Source organism: Nicotiana sylvestris, chromosome 5 (assembly GCF_000393655.2).
Source record: "Nicotiana sylvestris chromosome 5, ASM39365v2, whole genome shotgun sequence".
Taxonomy (NCBI): Eukaryota; Viridiplantae; Streptophyta; class Magnoliopsida; order Solanales; family Solanaceae; genus Nicotiana; species Nicotiana sylvestris.
In genome coordinates, this window is record NC_091061.1 from 96230280 (window position 1) to 96255313 (window position 25034).

At 39.6% G+C, this 25034-nt stretch overlaps 2 protein-coding genes across 2 annotated transcripts; one reads left to right on the forward strand and one right to left on the reverse strand.

Moving 5' to 3' along the window:
- Positions 1-9949: 9949 nt before the first annotated feature.
- Positions 9950-17144, forward strand: LOC138869010 (sister chromatid cohesion protein PDS5 homolog C-like). The gene is made up of 8 exons (XM_070146596.1): positions 9950-10012; positions 10340-10400; positions 10954-11158; positions 11311-11612; positions 11723-11933; positions 15892-16029; positions 16115-16760; positions 16803-17144. Exons 1-8 carry the CDS (start codon positions 9950-9952, stop codon positions 17142-17144), a joined length of 1968 nt encoding a protein of 655 aa, XP_070002697.1.
- Positions 17145-24110: 6966 nt separating this feature from the next.
- Positions 24111-24467, reverse strand: LOC138869011 (uncharacterized). The gene has a single exon (XM_070146597.1). It carries the CDS (start codon positions 24465-24467, stop codon positions 24111-24113), a length of 357 nt encoding a protein of 118 aa, XP_070002698.1.
- Positions 24468-25034: the final 567 nt, after the last annotated feature.

A 25034-nucleotide genomic window follows, 5' to 3' on the forward strand; every position in this document is an offset into this window, starting at 1 on the left:
CATGACCTGATGACGCCCCATGATAACTTAGGCAAACTGGCTGAGCATGCCTGAACGGGCGGCCTCTGCCGTGATAAAACTAACCCCTCGAAGGAGTACCACTGTAACTACCAGATCCTCGAGGCCTCTTGGCCTCCCTCTCCTCTCGCTCCTGGCAACGAATAGACTCAATCTCACGAGCAATATCCACAACCTCCTCAAAAGTAGCACCAATCACCCTCTCCCTGGTCATGAGAATACGAGGCTGATAAGTGAGGCCATCAACAAACCTCCTAATCCTCTCCCTATCTATCGGAATCATCCAAATAGCATGACTAGATAACTCGGAGAACCTCAGCTCGTACTGCGTCACAGTCATCTCTCCCTGATGCAACCACTCAAACTCCCTACGCAGCTCCTCTCTGCAGGACTGCAGCACATACTTCTCCAGGAATAGAATGGAGAACTGGTGCCAGGTAAGGAGTGCTGCACCAACAGGCCTACGCCTCTCAAAAGCCTCCCACCAAGTAAGGGCAGCTCCCGAAAACTGATAGGTAGTTAAAGCGAACCCGCTGGTATATAGAATACCCGTTGTAAGAAACATCTTCTAGCACTTATCTAAGAAACCCTGGGCATCCTCGCCCTCTACACCACTGAAGGTCAGAGGCTGCAGTGTACCAAACCTCTCCAACCTACGCTGCTCATCCTCCGACATAGCAGGAACTACATAGTCCTGAGCAGCTACAACTCAACACAGCCCTAACCGGGGTGTCACTAGTCATGAGCATCTATAAGTTCTAATACAAGTCTGAGAAGTCTATAAACTATTAAAGCTGTCTGAAAAGAGATAGAAGTGTTAACAGAGTAGAGACATGGCGCTGCGAACGCCAACAACTACCTCATGAACTCTGAATGTCCGCCTAAAGTTGGAGGGATCAACACTCGGGAGCGGAACCAGCTACGCCTGAATTTGCAAACAGGGGTGCAGGGAGTAATGTGAGTACTCCAACTTAGTGAGTAACAAATGTAAATAAAGACTGAAAGCAATAAATCACGTAAGACACAAATCATTCTATGATGAAGTAGTAAAACCATTTAAAATCAGTAAATCAGTGAAAGATATGTAAAATCATTTAACTCAATGTAGTTTCATGAAAGGCCTTTTTCAATACTTAAGCAGGTAATTGACAGTCAATTATGAACAGTAAACACATAAAGGCTCACACCTCAGGCAAAATATCAACAAATCCACCCTACGGGCAACATCTCAGAATAGTACCAGCCCCTCGGGCAAACATATAGAACAATACCAGCCCCTCGGGCTCAATCTCACGTCACAATGGGTACCCGCGCTCACTGGGGGTGTACAGACTCCTGGAGGGGCCCCTAACGGCCCATGTGCAATATCAAGCCACCTCGTGGCATCATCACTAGGCCCTCGGCCTCATATCAATCAAGCCACCTCGTGGCGTACATATCTCAGGCCCTCGACCTCATATCCGTATCATAGTTTCCTCACAACATAGGCCCTCAACCTGACTTACTCAGCCAATAATTCTCACAGGCCACTCGGGCAATAGTAAAATAGTTTTTCTCAGCCCAAACATTATTTAAAATATCATATAAGTATCAAAAACCGAGTAAACCTGGCTGAGTATGAAAATAGTGGGAAATAACATGACTGAGTTCAAGTATAAAGTCAAAACAGTGAGAAAATATTAAGAAAAATCCCCGAAGGGTTCAAATAGTCGGCACGAAGAACAAATACGACATCCAACCCAAATAATGATTATAGCAACTACATTTCAGTCAAATACGCGGTAAAATCATCAATCAAGACGGACCAATCACAATACCCAATAGTGCACGACCCCACACTCGTCATCAATCATGTGTCTCATCTCAATATAGCACTACGATGTGCAATTCGGGGTTTCAAACCCTCAGAACATCATTTACAATCATTACTCACCTCGAACCGGCTAAATCTCTAGCTCGCAACGCCTTTGCCCCTCGAATTGGCCTCCACTCACGTCGAATCTATCCAAAATCAGTACGAGGATGTCAAAATATGCTAAGGGAACGAAGCCCAAGCGAAAACAATCAACAAAGGGCACAAATCTCGAAATTACCAAAACCCGACCCCCAGGCCCACTTCTCGGAATTCAATAATTTTTACATCTGTAGAATCCTTATCTCCCCACGAGTTCATACATATCAAAAGTTCTCAAATCCGACCCCAAATGGTCCTCCAAATCCCCAATCAAAAGTCCAAATTTCCAAACCCTAGTTCTTCAATTTTTAGCTTAAGTGCCATGATTTGCTAGGTGGAATTCACATAATAATCGAGTTTTTAGTCAAAAGTTCTTACCTCCAAATGTCTCCCCTTGAATCCCTCTTCAATCTCCTTCAAAATTCTCCAAAAATGATCGACTATGGAGGAAATAGGCCCCAAAATCGCGGACAAGACGAGCTTAAAAACATTCTGCCCAGGCATTTATTCCTTCTTCGCGAACGCGATCAAACCCTTGCATTCGCGAAGCACAAATTTAATTTGACCAATTTTTCTCCTACGCGATCTCGACCAAGCCCTCGCGAACGCGATGCTTTACCTACACAAACCTTCGCGAACACACTCCCCCTCCCGCGAACGCATTGAACAACTTGACCTCAAACTCAGCTTAGCCAATTCCTCTACGCGAACACGAAGCCCTTCACGCGAACGCGATGCATCACTTCCCAACTCTCCGCGAATGTGAAACCCTTCTCGCAAATGCGAAGGACAAAATTCCACTGACTTCCTCTGACTCTTCGCGAACGCGAGGGTTCACTCACGAACGCGAATAGTAAAAACCTGCAATAGCTGACCTACAACTTCTACAATTTTCTAAACTCCAAAATGATCCGATTGACCACCCGAAACTCACCCGAGGCCCGCGAGACCTCAACCAAAGGCACAAACATATCATAAAACCTTATTCAAACTTGTTCCAATCATCAAAACACCTCAAACAACATCAAATCACCGAAAACACATAGGATTCAAGACAAACTTTCTAAAATCTTTCGAATTCCGCTTTTGATAAAAAACCCAACCAAACCACGTTCGAATGACTTGAAAATTTTCACACACATCCCAAATGACCCAACAAAGCTACTGAAACTCTTGGAATTCCACTCTGACCCCTATATCAAAATCTCGCCTACCAACCGAAAATCGCCAAAATATCAACTTCGCCAATTCAAACTTAATTCTACTCCGAACCTCCAAACCCCATTCCGATCACACTCCTAAGTCACAAATCACCTCCCGCAACTAAACGAGCTATCAGAACTCACATCCGAGCCCCGTAACACATAAGTCAACATCCGATTGACTTTTCTAACTTAAACTTCCTTAAAAGAAACTATGTGTCTCAAACCTTACCAAAATCATTCCGGATTCGATCCGACCTACCCAATACCAAAAACACGGATAACGAGTCATAAAGAAGCAGAAATAGGGGAAACAGAGCGGTTAATTAAGGCAAAGGGTTCAATCAAAAAATAAGAATCAAAGTTTGTTAAGAAAAAGAGTTCAAATCAAATCAGGGAATAAGAATTTCAGAATAGTCAAGGAGAAAATCACGTATACACTCACAAGTTTAGCAAATAACATGTAATTTTAATGAAACAAATAGTTAAATCGACACTAATTCAAGGAGAAAGACATAGGTCTTAACATGAATAGCCAGGATGAACACAAGTATATAGAATCAGTGAAAGGTTGAACTAAGAAATTCAGTAGAGGCATATTAGGACAAGAAAATCATGAGGACTCACAAGAACCAAAGCAAGAACTTAATCAGTATACCAATAATCAGAAAACTAGACGAAGAACGTTAAAAATTAGGGTTTTTAGTACAAGCGAGTTAAGGTTTACAAAATTAGTCAAAACACATAAGAAGCAGAAGATTAAACACTCAAAAATCATTAAACATTTTGTAAATGAAATTTCCGAAAACCCTAGTTTAGAAAAAGATGAAAATCACTTGAAAATCATACGATTCTTGTAAAGAGTCTCAAGGTTTTTGTAAAACTCATATGAAACAAGTTCAAATCATCTCAAATCGGTACAGATCTAAGAGGTTCAGAAAAAAGAAATTAGGGTTTTCTAAGAGAATCACACAGAGGTGAAGAAACATGCTTAGAAACCCATAGATCATAGTCAATATAGGACAATTTTACTTGGAATCATACTGGAATGACATGAAGCAGGCGAGAAAGGGACCCTAGATGCAATCCAACTAGCCCTGCTCACTTGAGGACCCTGGAGATGGCAAGACTACCGTGAGGGAGACCATTGGAGGCCTGGGGTGGTGAGAAACCACCATAGATAGCCCTGGACGAGTGACGATTAAGTCTGATCAGGGTTAGGTTTGAGAGCGTTTGAGAGAAGAGATGGTTTTCAGGGAGGCAGATGGTGTAGAATTAAAGGGTTTGGGGGGGGGGGGTCTTTTGGTTTATTTTATGAAGGGTCGTTTGTGGCCGTTGATCTCTATGATCAAAGGCCGAGATTAGAATGGGTTTTGGGGTCGGATCAGACAACAGGGCTTGGGATGGGTAATTTTAATTGGGATTGGGCTGATATTGGGTTGAATTTGGGGCTAACATTGAAATAAAAATAGGCCAGGTTTTAAATAGCCACTTTTTAATAAATACATCATTTATTAAAATGATAAATGGGTTCCAAAAAATATTTTCGTGTACTAAAATGACTTAAAATAGTTATTTAATATTTTAAAAATATAAAATACCATTATGTTAACATGGGCTATTATTACAAAGATGTACAATTTAGTCTATATTGTAAATGCAATTATAAAAAATGCACTAAAATACTTAAACAATTATGAGGGCATAAATAATGAATTTAAATGACTAAATCATCACAAAAGTAATTTAAAGGATAATTATTGGATATTTTATAAATAAAAGAGAAGAAATAAATTGATTTAGGGCTTTTAAAATTATAGAAAAAATTATAAAAGTGCTTATGCATTCTTATAACTGCATATGTGCAATTTTAAAAGTATATACATGTATTTAAAAAAAATGTGAGGAAATATTGGATATCAGCAGCTGCCCCTCTTTACCCGGGAAGGATGAAAGAGTTTTTGGATAAAGAAATGATGGCCAATTTTGACCGGTCGAGATGTTTTGAAAGAAAGAGACCAGACTCTGGTCTTGAGTTGCCTACATATCCCTAGTTTTACTAGAATCAGGCCAGGTGTAGTTCTGGATTCATTAGCGGAATATACCAATGAAGTCATTGCAAAAAGGGACACAAGATGCAGGAATGCTTATAGTGAGCGGTTATGTTTGAGACAGTTTTAAAGAACTGGAGCGAGGTCGCTCCTGCTAGGATAGTGGTTTCTTTCTATTCACCTGTAGATGAAAATATGCTATCGGCATGTATTTGTGCGGAAATTTAAACATGATGCAGATTCCCTTTGGACCATGAAAGTTGGCTTTGGACGGTTAAGGATGACGTCCTTGGACCATGATGTCCTGGGCCATGAATTATTTAGTGAGGGATTCGAAGGCCATTATATGATGTTCTCGGGCCATGAAGATGGTTCCTCCGAACCATGACGCCTTTGAATAATGATATGCAAATTTGAGGGATCCTCAGACCATGGCATGGTGTCTTCCGGCTAAGGGGATGATGCCTTTTAGACTATGATGCCTTTAGATAGGTTAGCGATATTTCAGCCCATGAGGTGCAATAATATGTTGCTACCAAGACAATGCTTAGTCTTGTGAAATAAAGGGTGGAGCTTAGCCCGATTGAAAAGAAAATAGGTAGTACTAGAAATAAAGTGATATATATGCAAAGAGGGACAGTGCCTGGTCCCATGCGAATGTGGAGGAAAGGATTAGCCTTATGTAGATATGGAGGTAGGGATTAGCCTCATGCAGATATGTAGGCAAGGATTAGCCTCACCAAGTATGGAGGCAATGATTAGCCTCATGCAAGTATGGAGGCAGGGATTAGCCTCGTGCAGATATGGAGGCAGGGATTAGCCTTATGCAATTATGGAGGCAGGGATTAGCCTTATGCAGGTATGGAGGCAGGGATTAGACTTATGCAAAAATGGAGGCAAGGATTAGCCTCATGCAAATATGGAGGCAAGGATTAGACTAATGCAAGTATGGAGGCAAGGATTAGCCTCATGCAGATAGGGAGGTAGGGATTAGCCTCATGCAAAAAGGTTGGCAGGGATTAGCCTCATGCAATGTGGAGGCAAGGATTAGCCTCATGCAAATAGGGAGGCAGGGATTAGCCTCATGTAGGTATGGAGGCAGGGATAAGCCTCATGCAAATAGGGAGGCATAGATTAGCCTCATGCAGATTGGGAGGCAGAGATTAGCCTCATGCACGTATGGAGGTAGGGATTAGCCTCATGAAGTTATGCGAGACAACGCTTAGTCCCATGCCAAGAGTGAGAGTAGTTTATTTCTTAGCTGGAGATATGTTCGGCGTCTGATGTCAGGATTGACAGTGAATTTGCTTTGTGTATACATATTTGCGAATGCTATCGCTATGTCAAATGTGCCTACGTTTAAAGGAAAATTGTAATTTTTGTGATGGGGAGGTTGGTTCGTGCTTCTGTCCGCTGGTCTTGCTTTTCTCTATTCAGGAGGCCTTTTCGAGTTTCTCCGGGTAACACCTGGCTGTTACAGAAATAGAGTTTTAGAAAATATGCAATTATTGGTAAAAAAAATAAAGTCATTTTAGAAACACCTGATATATCAAGTGATTTTTAGATGAACTAGTGACTATAACACATTTCAAAGACATTGCAACTCTCTTATGTTAGAATTTTAAGTGTCCTCCTCAAAATTCTACCCCAGTTTGGTAGATGACCTGTCGACTGTTTGCGGGTAATGTGTCTTGTTGAATCTTTTCTGGAATTTTGAGAATATTTCTCAAAATTCTGCCCCAGTTTCTTAACTGATTTTTGACCATTTGACATATGTTAGTGTTGGCTGAACTTGCTCCGAAATTTTGAGGGTCCTCTTAAAATTTCTGCCCCAGTTTGTGATCTCAGGGGGAAATGAAAATTTTATTATGATATGACCGAACCCATAAGGCTGCATACGTATCCCCTCTTAAACAGGAATCAGGTCAAGCATAGTTCAATTACATCAGACAAGGAAATGTAATTAGTCTAAGTATAGTATCTCTTGACTGCGTCTGAATTGATTGGTTTAGGCCAAATTTCTCCATCCATTTCTGCAAGTACGAGTGCTCCTCCTGTTAGCACCTTGTGAACCATGTAAGGACCTTGCCAGTTGGGAGAGAATTTTCCTTTGGCTTCATCTTGATGTGGGAATATCTTCTTAAGCACCAGCTGTTCTGGTGCAAAATGCCTTGGTTGACCCTTTTGTTTAAAGCTCTGGACATTCCGTTCTAATAAAGTTGGTCGTGACACACTGCGTTCATCCTCTTTCCATCAATAAGGTCCAACTGTTCATAGCGACTCCTTATCCACTCTGCATCGCTAAGTTCAGTTTCCTGTATGATTCTTAAAGAAGGAATCTCTACCTCGGCTGGAATGACAGCTTCGGTACCGTAGACCAACATGTAGGGAGTTGCCCCGGTTGATGTGCAAACTGTTGTGCGGTAACCCAACAAAGCGAAGGGTAGCTTCTCGTGCCATTGTTTGTGGTTTTCTACCATCTTCCTTAATATTTTCTTGATGTTTTTATTGGCGGCTTCTACGACACCATTCATTTGAGGTCTGTAGGCTATGAAATTCTTGTGCTTGATTTTGAATGTTTCACACATGGCATTCATCAGATCACTATTGAAATTGGCAGTATTATCAGTAACAATGGACTCGGGAACTCCAAATTGGCAAACGATATTATCTATGACAAAATCTGCAATGACTTTCTTGGTGACTATCGCGCCCCTTTTTTCTCGCGAAATCGGGTTTATGACATTTGGAGGGAAATTCCTTCCTTTTAAGAACTGGGTGTTGCATTTGAAGAGTCGCCACCTAATGAGTTAAGGTACATTAGGACACCAATAGAGATTCAATTCTAAGTTTGTTTGGATAACCAGAGATTGGGTAAGGGCTTGAAATTATCCCGAGGGGAAAGTGTTAGGCACCCCTCAGGATCCACTAGTGTGTTTCCCGGCTAGACAGTTTATTGTGAATTTAGCAAATATACAAGTACGGGCTCAAATATTAGGGTATTTGAACACATAAAAAGAAAGAACAATAAAAAGAAGAGTAAGAAAAGAGTTTGCTAATAAAAGGAAAAAAGGGGTCATATGTTTATATCTAACATGGATCACATCAATGAAATACCCGATAAGACACTCCTCAGAAGAGGAGATACACGTGGTACTAGCGCACCAGTCATCATATCCATATCTACCTCCCACCTTGTTAAGGTATTAGAGCGCGGATTGGTCTTGATTACTATTGCATGCTTTTACCCGTCCATTCCTATCAGTCCCGGAGAAACTTAGGACTACTAGTCCTAAAGGTTGGGATATTAGGCTGATTGGTTTCAAAGGATAAAAATCTAAGACGACATACAAAACAAATAACACTACACATTAGGGTAAAGCCTGCAAGTAAATAAAGGCTCAAGTATGCCTCTTCAAATAAAGCACATATACAACATGACTTGCACATACTTTTTAGGTTTGATTAAATATACTAAAGACGAGGGGGGTTTGATTAATGAAGCAGACTTTTTTATTACATAACTCAGATAAGAAGTCTGAATCAGGCCTGCCTGCTGGTTGTAGGAATTAACAAAAAAACAGATTCAATTTTAGAGTTATTACTCTAAGGCTTGCCTAAGTGTTTAGACGGGGTCCTATAGGCATGATATCTACTTAATTCAGAAGGTGGTGAAACAGTGATAACTCAAAACGAATTGTTTAAAATCCTATAAGCATGCTTGCTAAACCTCGTTAAAATAAGGGAATTAGATAAAAAAAAGGTTTAGAATGGACGAATTTTAAGTTAGACTAGTTTAGTTTCTGCAGATGACAGTATCCACTATCGCTGATTTTTACTCCTATGAACATGATATCTAGGATTACTGATTTTTGACCCTTGTAGACATAATTGTTGATTTTGACCTTAGTATCTGAATAATTTCAAACCCCTATAGGCATAATATCTAGTAGACAATGGAACAGGTAGGTTTTCCCTTGGAAATTCCTATAAGCATGATTTCTATACTTTATACGGATCTTAACTTGATACTGGGTTATAACTAATTGGGCCCTAAAAATATGATATCCAAATGGTGCCAAACGTGCAGAATTTTAGATAATTCATATAGGCAGATTATCTAGGTGTGAACAAGCAGGATTTAAAGTAAGTCCTATAGACATGGTTTCTAAATGTGATGTGAATATGAAGAATTAAAAGTAGTCCTATAGGCATGTTTTCTAAATGCGAATTGAGCATGTAGAAAATGCACTCCTATAGGCATGTTTTCTACCCTTGAGCATGCATAATACCCAACCCTTTTCACTGGCCAGCCCCAAATGTTCATTACAACTTATTACAAACCAAGAATACTGAATTACATCAGAAAAGTACAAAGAAAAGTAACAACTAAAGTAAGCCTGATTCTTGACTTCCTCTCTGTGTTATGAAATAAACCACCTCAAAATGCCATTGATCCAAAGCTTTTCTCATACATGAGTGTGTCAGAGTTCCCAAAGGCCTCAATAGGACCCCGGGCAGTGCTCACACCCAAGTTACATGATCAGAATAGAGATGGGTACAATGTAGAAATGCCATCCCTTATACGTCCAAGTTTAGAGGGAGCTCATGGGTCCCAAGTGTTGGCCCAAGAACAGGTGAAGTTTTAAAGAATGACAAATGAACTCAGTCATGGACTAGGTCCATCTTGTGAAGTAGTGTCATGATCGACCTACACATGTGAGATGCATGTGAATGAGATACGTCCTACTGATCAAGCAGCAATATCTCCTGATCTGATCGAAAAGGTTGCATATTGGATAAGGAGAGAAAGTCTCCTTATAGGAAGAGAACACAATCTAGATAAAGAGAGTCTTAGAGTTTGATATCTTCAACGACTCAACTACGATAGAAGATCAGAAATTGAGTCCCAATCGAACTTTGATTTCTAACATATAAAATGACAGTGATTGTTCTCTTTTACAGGTATTGCACAAACACAGAAGTTAAACTAAATTGAAAGCAAAAGAGAAAGGCAATTTTTCAAGCAATTTGTGTTAGATTTGAGTGTGCACTCCTGAAGCTACTTGAACGAGATAGAAGAACCAGTTTTATTGTGTTTTTTCTTATTCTAGTTCAATTGTAGTAGGTTGTTTAACGTTGTACCTTCAGCTTTCATAGAAGCAATTGTATTAGGTACTTTGAGTGTTCAAGTTATAAGCTAACTTGAAGTTTTCACAACAGTTGAGGTTGTGTGCCACAACGAGATTAGAGTTAATCCTTAGGTTTACAAAGTGTTTTTGTAAATGCTGTTTTGGGTCAGTGATTTTAGTGGAAGTTTGGGAAAATCCTACTGAGTAGTAGGTCATGGTTTTTTTCATCTTTTGAGCCAGGTGTTTTCCACGTAAAAATCTCTGTGTTCTTTATTTTATGTACTCTTTATTCCGCAAATAGTAGTAGTTAGAACACCTAGAAGAACCAGGTTTTTCTAGAGCAAAAATTGGGTACCACACAAATAACCCCCCCCTCTTGTGTGGTATTCACATTTAGAACATCAATTGGTTTCAGATCGGGTTATCCTTGAAGAGGCTAATACCTTAGGAAAATATCAACATGAGTGCACCACCTGGGAATTGAGAAGGGCAATCCACTACTAGGCCTCCACTTTTCAATGGTCTCTACTATTCTTGGTGGAAGAATAGGATGAGGGATCACATCATATGAGAAGACTATGAACTTTGGGACATAGTCACTGATGGACCTCTAGCAACTACTAAGAAGAATGCTGAAGGAGTGGATGTGCCAAAGACAAGAGCTGACTGCACTATTGAAGACCTGAAGAAGTGGGAGAAGAATGCCAAGGCCACAAAATGGCTTGTGTCTAGACTAGGTCCAGATGAGTACAGTAGAATTAAAGCTGTACCACTGCTAAGGAAATCTGGGACACTTTGCAAGTGGCTCATGAAGGAACACCCCAAGTGAAGAGGTCCAGAGGAACACTACTATATTCTCAGTATGAGAATTTCACCATGAAGGAAGTAGAAACCATCCAAGAGATGTATACAAGGTTCACCACACTGACAAATGAACTTAAGTCTCTTGGAAGGATTATTCTTGAAGAAGACAAAGTTGAGAAAATTCTGACAAGGGTTCTGCCAGTCTCTTGGGAAAGAAAAATCAGTACTATTCAGAAATCAAAGAACATTGCCACCCTCAAGCTGGATGAACTAATTGGAAACCTTACTACCTATGAACTGAGAAGGCAAACCACGAAAATGGATGCACCAAAGAAGGAAAGAAGTCTGGCTCTCAGAATTGCTGAAGGATCAGAGCTGGAGGATGATGAAATGGCTATGATCAGAAGAGATTTCAAAAAGTACATGATGAGAGGAAAAGGTTCTTCAAGAGGTACAACCTTCAACAAACTAAGGGCTCCTGAGAAACAGACCAATAAGGGTTGCTACAAATGCGGTAAGACTGATCACATGATCAAGAATTTCCCTCAATGGGAAATTGAGTGGAAGAGGTAAAGGCTGAACGAAGGAACATGAAGAAGGAACAGGTTCAACTAAAAAGGAATAAAGGATCAATAAAGGCTATGGTTGCTTCCTGGGGAGAAACATCACATGAGAAATCAGAAGATGAAGCTGGAGATAAACAAGCACTTATGGCCATCGGAGAATCAGATAATGAACAAGAGGTCCAAGTGAAGGGAAGCATGCAAATATGGTACATGGATAGTGGCTGCTCAAAATATATGACTGGAAGCAAGAACCAATTCCTTTCACTTGAGGACATAAGGGGAGGCAATGTCTCCTTTGGAAATGGGAAGAAAGGTGAGATCATTAGGTTGGAAGGGTAGGTAATACAGACTCTCACTCTATTGAGAATGTCTACTTGATAGATGGCTTGAAATACAGCCTGATCAGTGTGTCACAACTATGTGACAGAGGTAACCTTGTAGCATTCACCTCTACTAAATTCTTTGTGATTAACCTTACCACTAATAAGATTGTTTTGCAGGGAAAAAAGTTAATAATATTTACATTGTAGATTTGTCTACTCTCTCAGAAAATGAACTAACCTGCCTAAGTGTGCTGGATAATGATCCCCTCCTGTTGTACAAAAGACTTGGTCATGCTAGTCTGAATCAGCTAAACAAATTGGTTTCTAAGGACTTGGTGATATGGTTACCCAACATCAAGTTCAAAGAAGAAAAAGTTTGTGAGGCCTGTGCAAGAGGGAAGTAGGTAAGATCATATTTCAAAAGCAAGAAAATGGTAAGCACAACCAAGTCGTTAGAACTGGTCCATATGGATCTCTGTGGTCCAATGAGAACCATGAGCAGAGGAGGAAAGAAATATGTAATGGTACTTGTTGATGATTATTCTAGATTTACCTAGGTACTATTTCTAACATCTAAAGATGAAGCATTTCACATGTCCACTGCCTTTGTTAGAAAAACTCAGAAACAATTAGGAAATCAACTTACATCAATCAGGTCTTATCATGGAACTGAATTTGAAAATGCTAAGTTTGCTGAATTTTGTGATAAAAATGGTATAGTTCACAATTTCTCTGCCCCCAGGATCCCTCAACAAAATGGAGTAGTTGAAAGAAATAACATGACTCTTGAAGACATGGCTAGGACTATGCTTCTTTCTAGTAAACTACCCTATAGCTTCTGGGTAGAGGTCGTAAACACTGCATGTTACATTATCAATTGATGCATGACTAGACCTATTGAAGAGAAGACTCCCTATGAGTTACTTAAAGGGAGAAAACCAAATATATCCCATCTTAGGGCATTTGGATGCAAGTGCTTTGTGCACAATAATGGAAAAGACTCTCTAAGTAAGTTTGATCCCAGAAGTGATGAAGGAGTATTCTTGGGATTTTCTTCACATAGCAAATCATATAAAGTGTTCAATAAAAGAAATTTGTGTGTAGAAGAAAGTGTACATGTAGTATTTGATGAAACTAACATTCTTTCTGAGAGACAGGAACATGAATATGAAGCCATTGGATTGGTAAAGGATTTGACTGAAGCCTCAGCACACGTCAAAGTGGCACCAAAAGAAGGAACATGTGATGGAACAGGTTCTTCCATCCAGGGCAATCTGACAGGTGGAACTGATCAAAGAGAAATTGAAATAAATCCCCTAAAAGAACATGTTCATGACCCTGTTCCTCAGCAACAGAACATGGGAGAAACATCTAGCAGAAACTAGTTGGTTGTGAAATCTCACAAGTATCAAAGTTCTCATCCTATTGAGAACATTATCCCTAATCCAACATTCGGAATAAAAACTAGATCACAATTAAAGAATTTGTGTGCTTTTAATGCCTTTTTATCTCTTATTGAACCTAAAAATGTTGTTGAGGCTTTGCAGGAGCAGATTGGGTGAATGCAATGCAAGATGAACTCAATCAGTTCGAGATAAGTCATGTTTGGCATCTAGTTCCAAGACCCAAGGACAAATCAGTTATTGGTACAAAATGGATCTTTAGAAACAAACTTGATGAAGATTGAACAGTTACAAGAAACAAGGCAAGACTGGTGGTCCAAGGTTACAGCCAAGAGGAGGGCATAAATTATGATGAGACTTTTGCTCCAGTTGCAATACTAGAGGCAATCAGACTCCTCATGGCCATTGCAGCACACATGGAATTCACTCTTCATCAGATGGATGTCAAAAGTGCCTTCCTGAATGACTACCTAAAAGAAGAAGTGTTTGTAAAACAACCTCCAGGGTTTGAGAGCAAAGAATGTCCTGAGCATGTGTACAAGTTAGACAAGGCTCTCTATGGACTCAAGCAGGCCCCAAGAGCATGGTATGAACGACTGTCCAAATTCCTACTGGAGCATGGTTACAAAATAGGTAAAATTAACAGTACCTTATTCTTAAAGAAAAAAGGTAAGGATCTCCTTGTGGTACAAATATATGTTGATGACATAATCTTTGGGGCCACCACTGATAAGATAAGTAAGGACTTTGCAAATTTAATGGGGACTGAGTTTGAAATGAGTATGATGGGTGAGCTTAACTTCTTCTTAGGCTTGCAGATCAAACAAAGTCCTAATGGAACCATGATCCATCAGCAGAAGTATGCAAAAGAGCTTATCAAAAAGTTTAAAATGTAAGAATCAAAAGAAATAGACATACCCATTGCAACTGCCACTAAATTACACATTGATGAACCTGATTCATCAGTTGATCAAAAGTTGTATAGGGGTATGATTGGTTCACTCTTGTATCTTACTGCCAGCAGACCTGACATTGTTTTCAGTGTATGGCTTTGTGCTCGTTTTTAGGCAAATCCAAAAGAGTCTCACTTGACTGCTGTCAAGAGGATACTAAGATATCTGAAAGGCACCACTGATTTGTGTCTTTGGTACCCCAAAGGTAGTAATTTCAATCTAGTAGGATATGTTGATGCTGATTATGCAGGTTTCCTAGTGGATAGGAATAGCACCTCAGGTATGGCTCACTTTCTTAGTTCATGTCTTGTATCCTGGGCCACTAAAAAGCAAAATTCAGTGGCCTTATCCACTACTGAGGCTAAATATGTTGCTGATGCATCTTGTTGTGCTTAATTGTTATGGATCAAACAGCAGCTGGTAGATTTTAGTATTGAAGTTGGTTGCATTCCTATATTCTGTGATAACACTAGTGCCTTAAGTATGACAAAGAACCTTTTTCATCATAAGAGGACTACGCACATAGATGTTAGACACCACTTCTTAAGAGATAACTATGAGAAATGATTGATCTCCATAGAATTATGTGCTACTGATAAGCAAATTGCTGACATCTTCACTAAAGCACTGAGTAGAGAAAACTTTGAAAGGAACAGGTTGGAACTAGGGATGATTAAGATCACCTAATAGGTCCAGCTCATAATGCACAATGAAAAAAATGGAAAAAAAATTATTTTTTTTCTAGGAATTCTGAACCTGTGTAAATATCTAGATTAATTCTCACTCAGCTTCATACTTTAATTAGTATACTCCTGTGACATGTGTATATATGAATCACTGATCTCTTACAACATTTTCTCTATTATGGCATTTGAATCATGTTCAAGAGAGTTCTATATGAAGAACCTTGTTCATCAGTATGGGTTCATATGAAAGCTCAGGTATGTTTTCTATACTCTGCACAATTAGAAAGATTAATAATTCAATCATGAGCAAATTTCCTATACTTGTCAAATTCCTTGAAAATTCTATCAGTTGAGCGTTGAACTAGGTTCGTCCATATAGAACTCTAAACCGTGATTTTTGCCTAATATCTAGTAAGCCAAATCTATCATTAAAATTCTGGAATTTCAGTTTGATTAGACTTCTCTTTGACCCCTGAAAAAGCTGTCATTACTTACTTAATGTCCAATTTGCTTTAAATACACACCACATCTCTCCAGTCTTCTTCATAATTCTAAAACCGTCAAAAATTACTCTTTAGTTCTAATTGACCTCTTCTCCAATATTCCCAAATTCTCTGAAAAACGAAGAATCATGTCTAACCCACAAGATCATCCTGGCAGTCCTCCACCACCATCTCCCTCAAATTCATCCTCATCTACTCCACCCAGTACATCTCCCAAACCTAGGTTTCGAAGGCAGAAAATGCTTGCTCAAAAAGCTGTAGCATCTGGGGGCTCTGAGAAAGGTTTTAAATGAAAGGTTGAAAGCTAGCCAAGTGAAAGAAAGCCCACCTCCAAAGTCTGACTCTAGCTCTGATCTGAATCCATTCAATCCGCGACTAAGGGAGATGGACATGGGTCTTCTGGCACTGAAAAGACTCAAGAATCTCCTTCTGAGGTAAGTTCTTCTGTGGTTGAAAACTTAGAAACTAGGTTTTTTCTGGTTGGACCCATTAGGGATGTGAGTTTCATGAGATGAGTAGGAGTGGAGGTAAAAAGAAGTCTGAAGAAGAAAAAGAGAGAGATGGTGCATGTGGTGAAGAGAGGGGGAAAGGGAAGGGAGCAGTTCTTGCTATATTTGGGGTTGTACAAGATAGGTTAGATAAGAGTGGCATGAAGTTATGGGGAAGTGGTTCTAGGGAAGCAGCAGAGGGGTTGGTTCATCTAAGCAATCAAAGAGATGAACCTTTTTTATCTACTAAAGAAACCTTAGCTGACTTACTGAAAAAGGTTGGAGCAAGTTATGACCCAAAAAAACGCAAAGCTACTACACCAAAAGCCCCAAATGTTCCCAAGGCATCCAAGAAAAGAAAAACCTCATCCCCAACAACTACTGCCTCTTCAGTGCCTAGGGGTAGAGCCACAAGAAGCAGGGTAAAACATAGTAAAGCTGATCTACAAAAGGCTTTAGAGGAAAGAAAGAAAAAGAAAAAGGATAAGGGAAAGGGAAGAGTTGCAGAATCCTTAGAGGTTGTTGAGGAAGAAGATATGGAACTGGTCCATCAAGAGAGGGGTACAACAGTGGAGGTCCCTGCACCCAAGCCTAAGAAACCCAAGACTTCCTCCAAGAAGTCCTCCTCTGTGCTTGTAGCTGTTAAACCCATACTAGCCAAGAGGACAAGATCTGCAGTGAAAGCTAAACAAACCAAAGTTTATGATGATGATGATTAGAGTGGAGAAGAAGAAGAAGAAGAAGAAGAAGAAGATGAATCTGAGAAGGAACAGGATACGCTTGCCATTTTTGGAAGAAGAAAAATCTTAAAAGGTAGATTGTTGAAGGACCTGGTGGATGGAGTTGTCAGTAGCCAGGTAAAGGGAGTTCAAGTGCAGTTTAATGCTGTGAAACTGGGAGAGATTCTAGACATACACTCTGAAGGGTTTGATGACTATACTAGGCAAAGGTGGCCATTCCTGGACTCCCTCTCCACTGCCCTTGAAATCACCAAAAGGTTCTGTGATTTAGAGAATGTGAATGAAGCCAGAGCTGTGCAGAAGAGTGAGATGAGGCCTTAGCACAAGGTGGTGTTTGAGTTTGTCAACAAGTGCTTATTGCCAAGACAGGAGAGAAGGCACACCGCCAACTACATGGATCTAGTTCTTATGGAATGCCTGGAGAGAGGAAAGCAAATCAACTAGCCTGCCCTCATAGTCAAACTGCTACACAGGGTCATAAATGAAGGCTCATGCTACCCCATATGGCTTCATACTAACCATAGTTCTGGAAAGGCTCAATGTGCCTCTGAAGAAATGGGAAATGTCCTCGAGCAAAGAAACTTTGGCATCAAAAGTCTTCTTGCTTGTGACTATCCAGTCAATGCCATCCTAGTTGAACCTGGTTCATTCTTGAGGACACCCATCAACAGCAAGGTTAGGACTTTGGTTCAGGAATGTGCAGCTAAGGATGTTGAAATTGCTAGGCTCAAGGCTCGAGTGGTTGAAGTGGAAGTTGAGAGGGATGGTATCAAAATTGAGCTTGCAAAAGAAAAGGAGAAGAATGATGGAATTCTTCAGAACATGCTGAATCTTCTCCAAACTCAACCCTCCAGTTCCTCCAAGCCTTAGGACTCCTAGTTTCTGTCTCCTAAACTAGTTATAGTACCCCCAATGACCCAGATTAGAGACTTTTCGGTTTTTTGCTAATTATTTGGATGTTTTTCTTTCTTTTTGTGGATTGTTAATGGCAACATATCTCTCTCAATGACAACTGCTATCTTCTCTTGTTCAATATTTATTCTTACCTTGATATTTTAAATATGTTTGTTTGATTACTGATTATTACACCATGATTGCACTTGTAGTTGCCCCAGTGGCCATGAGTACTTATTAAAATCTGAAATTCACACTGTGTATGCAACTTTTCGATGATGCCAAAAGGGGGAAGAGATATTGTACTTTACACATTATTCTGAAATAAGTGATATTTATAACCTAATTAACCTGGTCCTTGATGAAAAGAAAATTTTCTAAGTTTAATGTTGATGGTTAAGCTGAGTTCTTACAGGTTTTTTGATCAATAAAAAGCACAGAGTTTGTCATCATCAAAAAGGGGGAATTTGTTGGCCCAAGAACAGGTAAAGTTTTGAATAATGACAAATGAACCTAGTCATGGACCAGGTCCATCTTGTGAAGCACTGCCATGATCGACCTACACATGTGAGATGCATGTGAAGGAGATAAGTCCTACTGATCAAGCAGCAATATCTCCTGATCTAATCGAAAAGGTTGCATATTGGATAAGGAGAGAAAGTCTCCTTATAGGAAGAGAATACAATCCGGATAAAAAAAGTGTTAGAGTTTGATATCTTCAAGGACTCAACTATGATAGAAGATCAGAAATTGAGTCCCAATCAAACTCTGACTTCTAACCTATTAAATGACAGTGATTGTTCTCTTTTACAGGTATTTCACAAACGCATAAGTTAAACTAAATTGAAAGCGAAAGAGCAAGGCGATTTTGCATGCAATTTGTGTGAGATTTGAGTGTGCACTCCTGAAGCTACTTGAACGAGATAGAAGAACCAGTTCCATTGTGTTTTTTCTTATTCTAGTTCAATTGTAGTAGGTGGTTTAAAGTTATACCTTTCAGCTTTCATAGAAGCAATTGTATTAGGTACTTTGAGTGTTCAAGTTATAAGCTAACTTGAAGTTATCACAACAGTTGAGGCTGTGTGCCACAATGGGATTAGAGTTAATCCTTAGGTTTACAAAGTGTTTTTGTAAATGTTGTTTTGGCACAGTGATTTTAGTGGAAGTTTGGGAAAATCCTACTGAGTAGTAGGTCCTGGTTTTTTTCACCTTTTGAGCCAGGTGTTTTTCACGTAAAAATCTCTATGTTCTTTATTTTATGTACTTTTTATTCTGCAAACAGTAGTAGTTAGAACACCTAGAAGAACCAGGTTCTTTTAGAGCGAAAATTGGGTACCACAAAATCACCCCCCCTCTTGTGTGTTATTGACATTTAGAACATCACCAAGGCAAGGCTCACATGAGGGGGGCACAACTTAAGTATAAGAAGAGAGTGAAAGTGCAGAAACAGAGTTCTAAGAGCTGAGGGAATAAAGGAGAGGGAAAGGGTAATAAGAGACAACCATTAACATTTCAGGGAGTCAATAACTTCACACAAAGGGGGCAGGGGATTGGGAATCCATTGCAAGGAGCCTATACACTTAGGCATGGGTTAACTTGGTGCATGTCAGCTATAAGAAGTGCTGACATGCCTGTAAATCAACCAGAACACACAACATATAAGATAAACATGGACGTTATGATCCTAAGAGGAATTAGTTTGGGTCATGCACATCAATGTCTAATGTTGTCATGCCCAAACCAACCACAAGTATTAAACACATTGGGGTAGGGATTTAGAATCCATAAGTCATAATAAGTAATGGCAAAACATTAATTCAGAATCAGAAAGGGGCAGATTAAAACATACTTAATAATGGTACTAAATTAAATACAAACGGCAGACAAGCAAGGATGCAAGAGATAGTAAATAAGCATGTTTTTGTTGATGCAGAAGCTTAATTAGGACATACTAGTAAGAAATGCAAGTGCAGAAAAAATAAGCAAGTTTCCCACTGCCTAGCCTAGGCTTTCAGCCGGCTAGGTAAGGCAGCAATATAGTAGTAACAGAGAAAAAAGAGAGATTTTGTGGAGTGTGTGTGAACTCAACTGTTTTTATGCCTTGTATTCGTGTGTTTTTGAAAGAGAAGAAGTACATGGTATTTATAATTTTTGAAAACGAGTAAGAGAGAGGCAATAAGCTATAAACATGGAAACAATCATGATTAGGAACCAATTATACAAGTGATTCCCTTTAATTAAGGGATCACTTTATTAACGGGCATTGACAGGTTCAAAACAAGGAAAGAAATCAATTTGTCAGCAGGCTGACAATTGCCATATAAGAAGTAGTAAAACCTTAAGCAAATAATGGAGTCTAGGTACAGAAATACTGTAATTTTGGAAAGGATTTAGTAAGGCAAAATAGGAAAAGAAATCAGTTAACCTTAACAGGCGGGTGAAATCAGAATTTCACAAAGGAAAAGTTTGAAATCAGTCACAAGTTTGAAAATAAGTCAAATAAGGAGACTCAACATATAAATAGGGTGCATAAACATTATACATGCGAGGCCAAACCTATTGGTCAAAGGAAAATAGCATGCAGTAGTAGCACAAAAAGAAAATTCAATGGATAGCAACACTCGAAGCATGATAGTCAATTGAATCAATAGTGAAGAAACATAGAATATCAAAAGCATGCAAAGGTCTCACAGTAGCAAGTGAGGAAAACTCCTTTTGAAAAATTAGGGTTTCGAGCATACTTGAGTTCTAGAGGAAATAGGAATCCAGAATCAAAAGGATCACACAAAGGAATAGAGGTTTTGAAATAAAGAACTTCAAATCGATCCTTGTACTTAAACTAATAGTCTCTGATCCAAAGCAATAGGGTTTTCAACAATAGAAGAATTTTAAAAGATGGATAAACAAACAAATCGGACAAAACTTAAGCAAACCAGCATTAGTCTAATAAACAGTTCAAAAGGAATTAAGACTTTTAACATGCAAACTCAGGCAGAAGAATAATACGAGCAAACACAGCAAAACATGTCAAAATCCAAAGAAATGTTTTTGAAATAACTTAACAGAACTGTAAATGAAAAGATAAGGAGTTTTGAAAGAAGAGTTTTAAAATCTTTGAGAAAAGTGCTTAAAAGTTCAGAGCAAACATAGATCTACAACGGATCTAAGAGAAATCGAAACAACCTTAGAGGTTAGGGTTACAGAAGAACCCCAGATGATGAGAAAGGCTTTGAAAACCCTCGATCTAAGCAGGATAGTCAAAATTCTGACTCGAATAGACATGGCTGGCCGGAGAAAGGTTAGAGACGACCGGAAAATAGTCATCGAGCAAAGACTAGACAAAGCACTAGACAAAGCCCCTTCACGATCTGGTAATAAGACCACAGAATCGAACACTTAGAAGCCATGAGAGGTGGATATAGGTCTCTGATGACCTCAGAAGCTATAGATTTGGGGAGTTATTATGGTTGTAGTTTGATGGCGGCAGTTACGGTTTCAGAAGATTTGAGAGAGGATTGAGAAAGAAGGGGATTCAGAGGCGGCGGACTTTGGAAATGAGGCTAGGGTTGGGGGTCGTTGGAATTAAAAAAGGGAAGGAATCGTGAGGGCCGTTGATCTAAAAGATCAACGGCCAGGATTTTGCGGGTCTTGAGTCGGGTAGGTAGATTTAGGGCTTGGGTCGGTTCAGTTGGAAATTGGGCTGGGTAATTGGGTTTAAATTGGGGGTCCAATTCGGGTTGTAATTGAAATACAATTGGGGGCTAGATTTTAAATAGGTGCTTTTCCCTTATTTATTTTATAAGAAATAGCAAATTAATTTCTGAAAACAAATTGAAGGTACTAAGATGATAATACATAATTATCAATTTAAAAATACTGAACTTAATCTTTTATAAATATAAACGCAATTAAATCTAAAAGAGGCTAATATTGTAATTATATGCAATTTAGCTTTAAAAATACTAAACGATTTGTCAAAATATGCAAAAGTTATATTAGATATATTTTAGTATGAATATGAGAATTCCATAAATGAATCATCAAAATAATAATTTTGAAAATTATTATTGGATATTAGGGATGAAAATAGGGAATAAATTGGTTTAAACCCTTTTAAAAATTAAGAAAAAATAATAAAACAATTGGACATACTTATAAATTCATACATGTGCTATTTGAAAAGTATTTTTCATATTAGAAAATACATAGGGAAAAATTGGGTATCAACAGCTACCCTTCTTTACCCGGGAAGGATGAAAGAGTTGCCGGGTAAAAATATGATGGCCAATTTTGACCAAGCGAGATTGTTCAAAGAAGGTTAGGCCATGCCCTAGCTTCTAAGCTGCCTACATATCCCTGGTTTTACAGGAATCAGATCATATGTAGTTCAGAATCCGTCGGCGGAGTATGCCGATGGAGACGCAATATCTAGGACGGGGTGAATGGTTAAGGTCTGATAGGGCTGCAGGAACTGGAGCGGAATCGCTCCTGCTGAGATGGTCGTTTGCTCACCGGTTTACCTACAAATAAGTAATACATGCATATATTGTGCATAAATTTAAACATGATGCAATTTTCCGTTTGACCATGAAGGTTGTCTTTGGACGGTTAGGATGACGTCTTTAGACCATGATGTCTTGGGCCATGAAGCGTATAATAAAGGATTCACAGGCTAAGAAATAATGCTCTCGGGCTATGAGGATGGTTCCTCCGAACCATGATGACTTTGAATGATGATATGCGAAAGATTAAAAGGGGTCCTCACAACATGACATGGTGTTCTCCGGCTATGAAAATGGTGCCTCCAAACGATGTGCCTTTGGATAATTTGGCGATTTTTTAGCCCATGAGATGCATTGTTTGGCAATCTTTCAGCCCATGCAATGCAGTAGGTGGCGATCTTTCAGCCATGCAAATGTACATAAGGTGGCGATCTTTCAGCCAATGCAAATACAGATAAGGTGGCAATCTTTCAACCCATGAGATGCAGTATTTGACGATCTTTCAGCCCATGCAATGCAGTAGGTGGCGATCTTTCAGCCATGCAAATACGGATAAGGTAGAGATCTTTCAGCCCATGAGATATAGCAGGTGGCGATCTTTCAGCCATGCAAATGTAGATGTGGTGATCTTTCAGCCATGCAATGCAGTACGTGGTGATCTTTTACCCATGCAAATGGGGATAAGGTGGCGATGTTTCAGCCCATGAGATGCAGCAGGTGGCGATCTTTCAGCCATGCAAATATAGATGTGGCAATATTTCAGCTATGCAATGCAGTATGTGGCGATCTTTCAGCCATGCAAATGTAAATGTGGCGGTCTTTCAGCCATACAACGCGGATGGAGGTAGAGCTTAACCTCGGAAGGCAGAATGGTAGCCTTATGCAATGCAGAAATGCAGATGGAGACAGTGTTTAGTCTCGGAAGGTAGAATAGTAGCCTTATGCAACGCAGAAATGCAAATGGAGATAGTGTTTAGTCTCGGAAGGCAAAATGGTAGCCTTATGCAATGCAGAAATACAGATGGAGATAGTGTTTAGTCTCAGAAGAGAGAATGGTAGCCTTATGCAATGCAAAAAATGTAGACGGAGACAACATTTATTCTCGGAAGGCAGAATGGTAACCATATGAAAGAAATAAAATGGCAAATGGTAATAGAGTTTTCTTAGCTGGTAGAAGATTGAGATATCGTGACTGTTGGGGACATTGTCGTGTGTGGATAGCAGATGTGAGTAAGTGCAACGGTTCCGAGGGGTGTATTCCCGAAATGTTTGTCTCATAAGTGTATAGTATGCCAGATACTTTCGTATTCCACGTACCTGCATCTAAAGAAAAATCGTGAGTTTTGTAAAGGGAAGGAGGTTAGTTCGTATCCCCGCTGGCTCTGCTTGGCTTACTCGGCTTTGATCTGGTGATACTGTATGTATCATTGGGGTACCGTTGCTAAACAAAGCAATTTTAGTAAAAAACATGCATGATTTTGTAAAAAATACGATATAAGTATACAATTAAGAAATTCTTTTAGATGAACCGATGACTCTGCTGTGGTTTAGGACATTGCAACCTCTTTTGCTATGGAATTTTAAGAGTCCTCCTCATAATTCTGCCCCAGTTAATGGGTTGATGCTTCTGACCGTTGCTTCCGACGATTGGCTGAAATCACTTCAGAATTTTGAGGGTCCTCCTCAAAATTTTTCCCCAGTTTCCGATTGCGGGGGAAATGGAAATTTTATTGAATTGTGACCAAACCCATAGGGCTGCCTATGTATCCTCTCCTAAACAGGAATCAGGTCAGGCGTAGTTTAAATTACATCACATAAGGAAAGCATAAAGACTACACATAGTAACACTTGACTGTATCTGAATTGATTGGCTTTGGCCAGACTTCTCCGTCTATTTCTGCAAGTATGAGGATACTCCTATCAGAATCCGATAAACCATGTATGGACCCTGCCAGTTGGGAGAGAACTTCCCTTTGGCTTCATCCTGATATGGAAAAATTTTCTTTAACACCAGGTGTCCCGATGTGAACTGTCTCGACTTGACTCTTTTGTTGAAGGCTCTGGACATTCTATTCTGATAAAGTTGACCATGGCAAACTGCATTCATTCTTTTTCCGTCTATAAGGGCTAGTTGCTCGTAATGAATTTTCACCCACTCTGCGTCGTCGAGCTCAGCTTCCTGCATGATGCTTAGGGAGGGAATTTCTACGTCAGCCAGAATGACTACCTCTGTACCGTAAACCAGCATATAAGGGGTTGCCCCGGTTGATGTGCGGACGGAGGTGCGATACCCCAATAAAGCAAATTATAACTTCTCGTGCCACTGTTTATGCTTCTCTATCATTTTCCTCAATATCTTCTTGATATTCTTGTTGGAGGCTTCTACGGCCCTGTTCATTTGAGGCCTGTAGGTTGTAGAATTCTTGTGTTTCATCCTGAAGGTTTCACACATAGCTTTCATCAAGTCATTGTTGAGGTTGGAGCCATTATCAGTAATGATCGACCCTGGAATCCCGAATCGACAAACAATGCGGGTCGCGGACAAAGTCTGCCACGACATTCTTGGTTATTGCCCTGTAAAATGCTGCTTTGACCTATTTGGTGAAATAGTCGATTGCTACCAGGATAAATCTATGTCCATTGGAAGCTGCAGGCTCAATTGGTCCAATAACATCCATTCTTCAGGCGTAATGAAAGCCGTTTTCTCAGCATCTTCTTCATCCATCAAGATCTAATGATAACTAGTGAAGCAATCTACAAATGACTGCAGCTCATGCTTGGCCCAATTGTCAATCCAGATGTGTATGTTCAGCAA

Coding starts and splice junctions, on each gene's coding strand:
- LOC138869011 (XM_070146597.1), bottom strand. CDS start 24,467: ATGCTGGTTTACGGTACAGAGGTAGTCATTCTGGCTGACGTAGAAATT.
- LOC138869010 (XM_070146596.1), top strand. CDS start 9,950: ATGCATGTGAATGAGATACGTCCTACTGATCAAGCAGCAATATCTCCT. Junction 10,013..10,339: donor CTCCTGATCTGATCGAAAAG/GTTGCATATTGG, acceptor TTCTTATTCTAG/TTCAATTGTAGTAGGTTGTT. Junction 11,934..15,891: donor AAGGGAAGCATGCAAATATG/GTACATGGATAG, acceptor TTTAAATGAAAG/GTTGAAAGCTAGCCAAGTGA.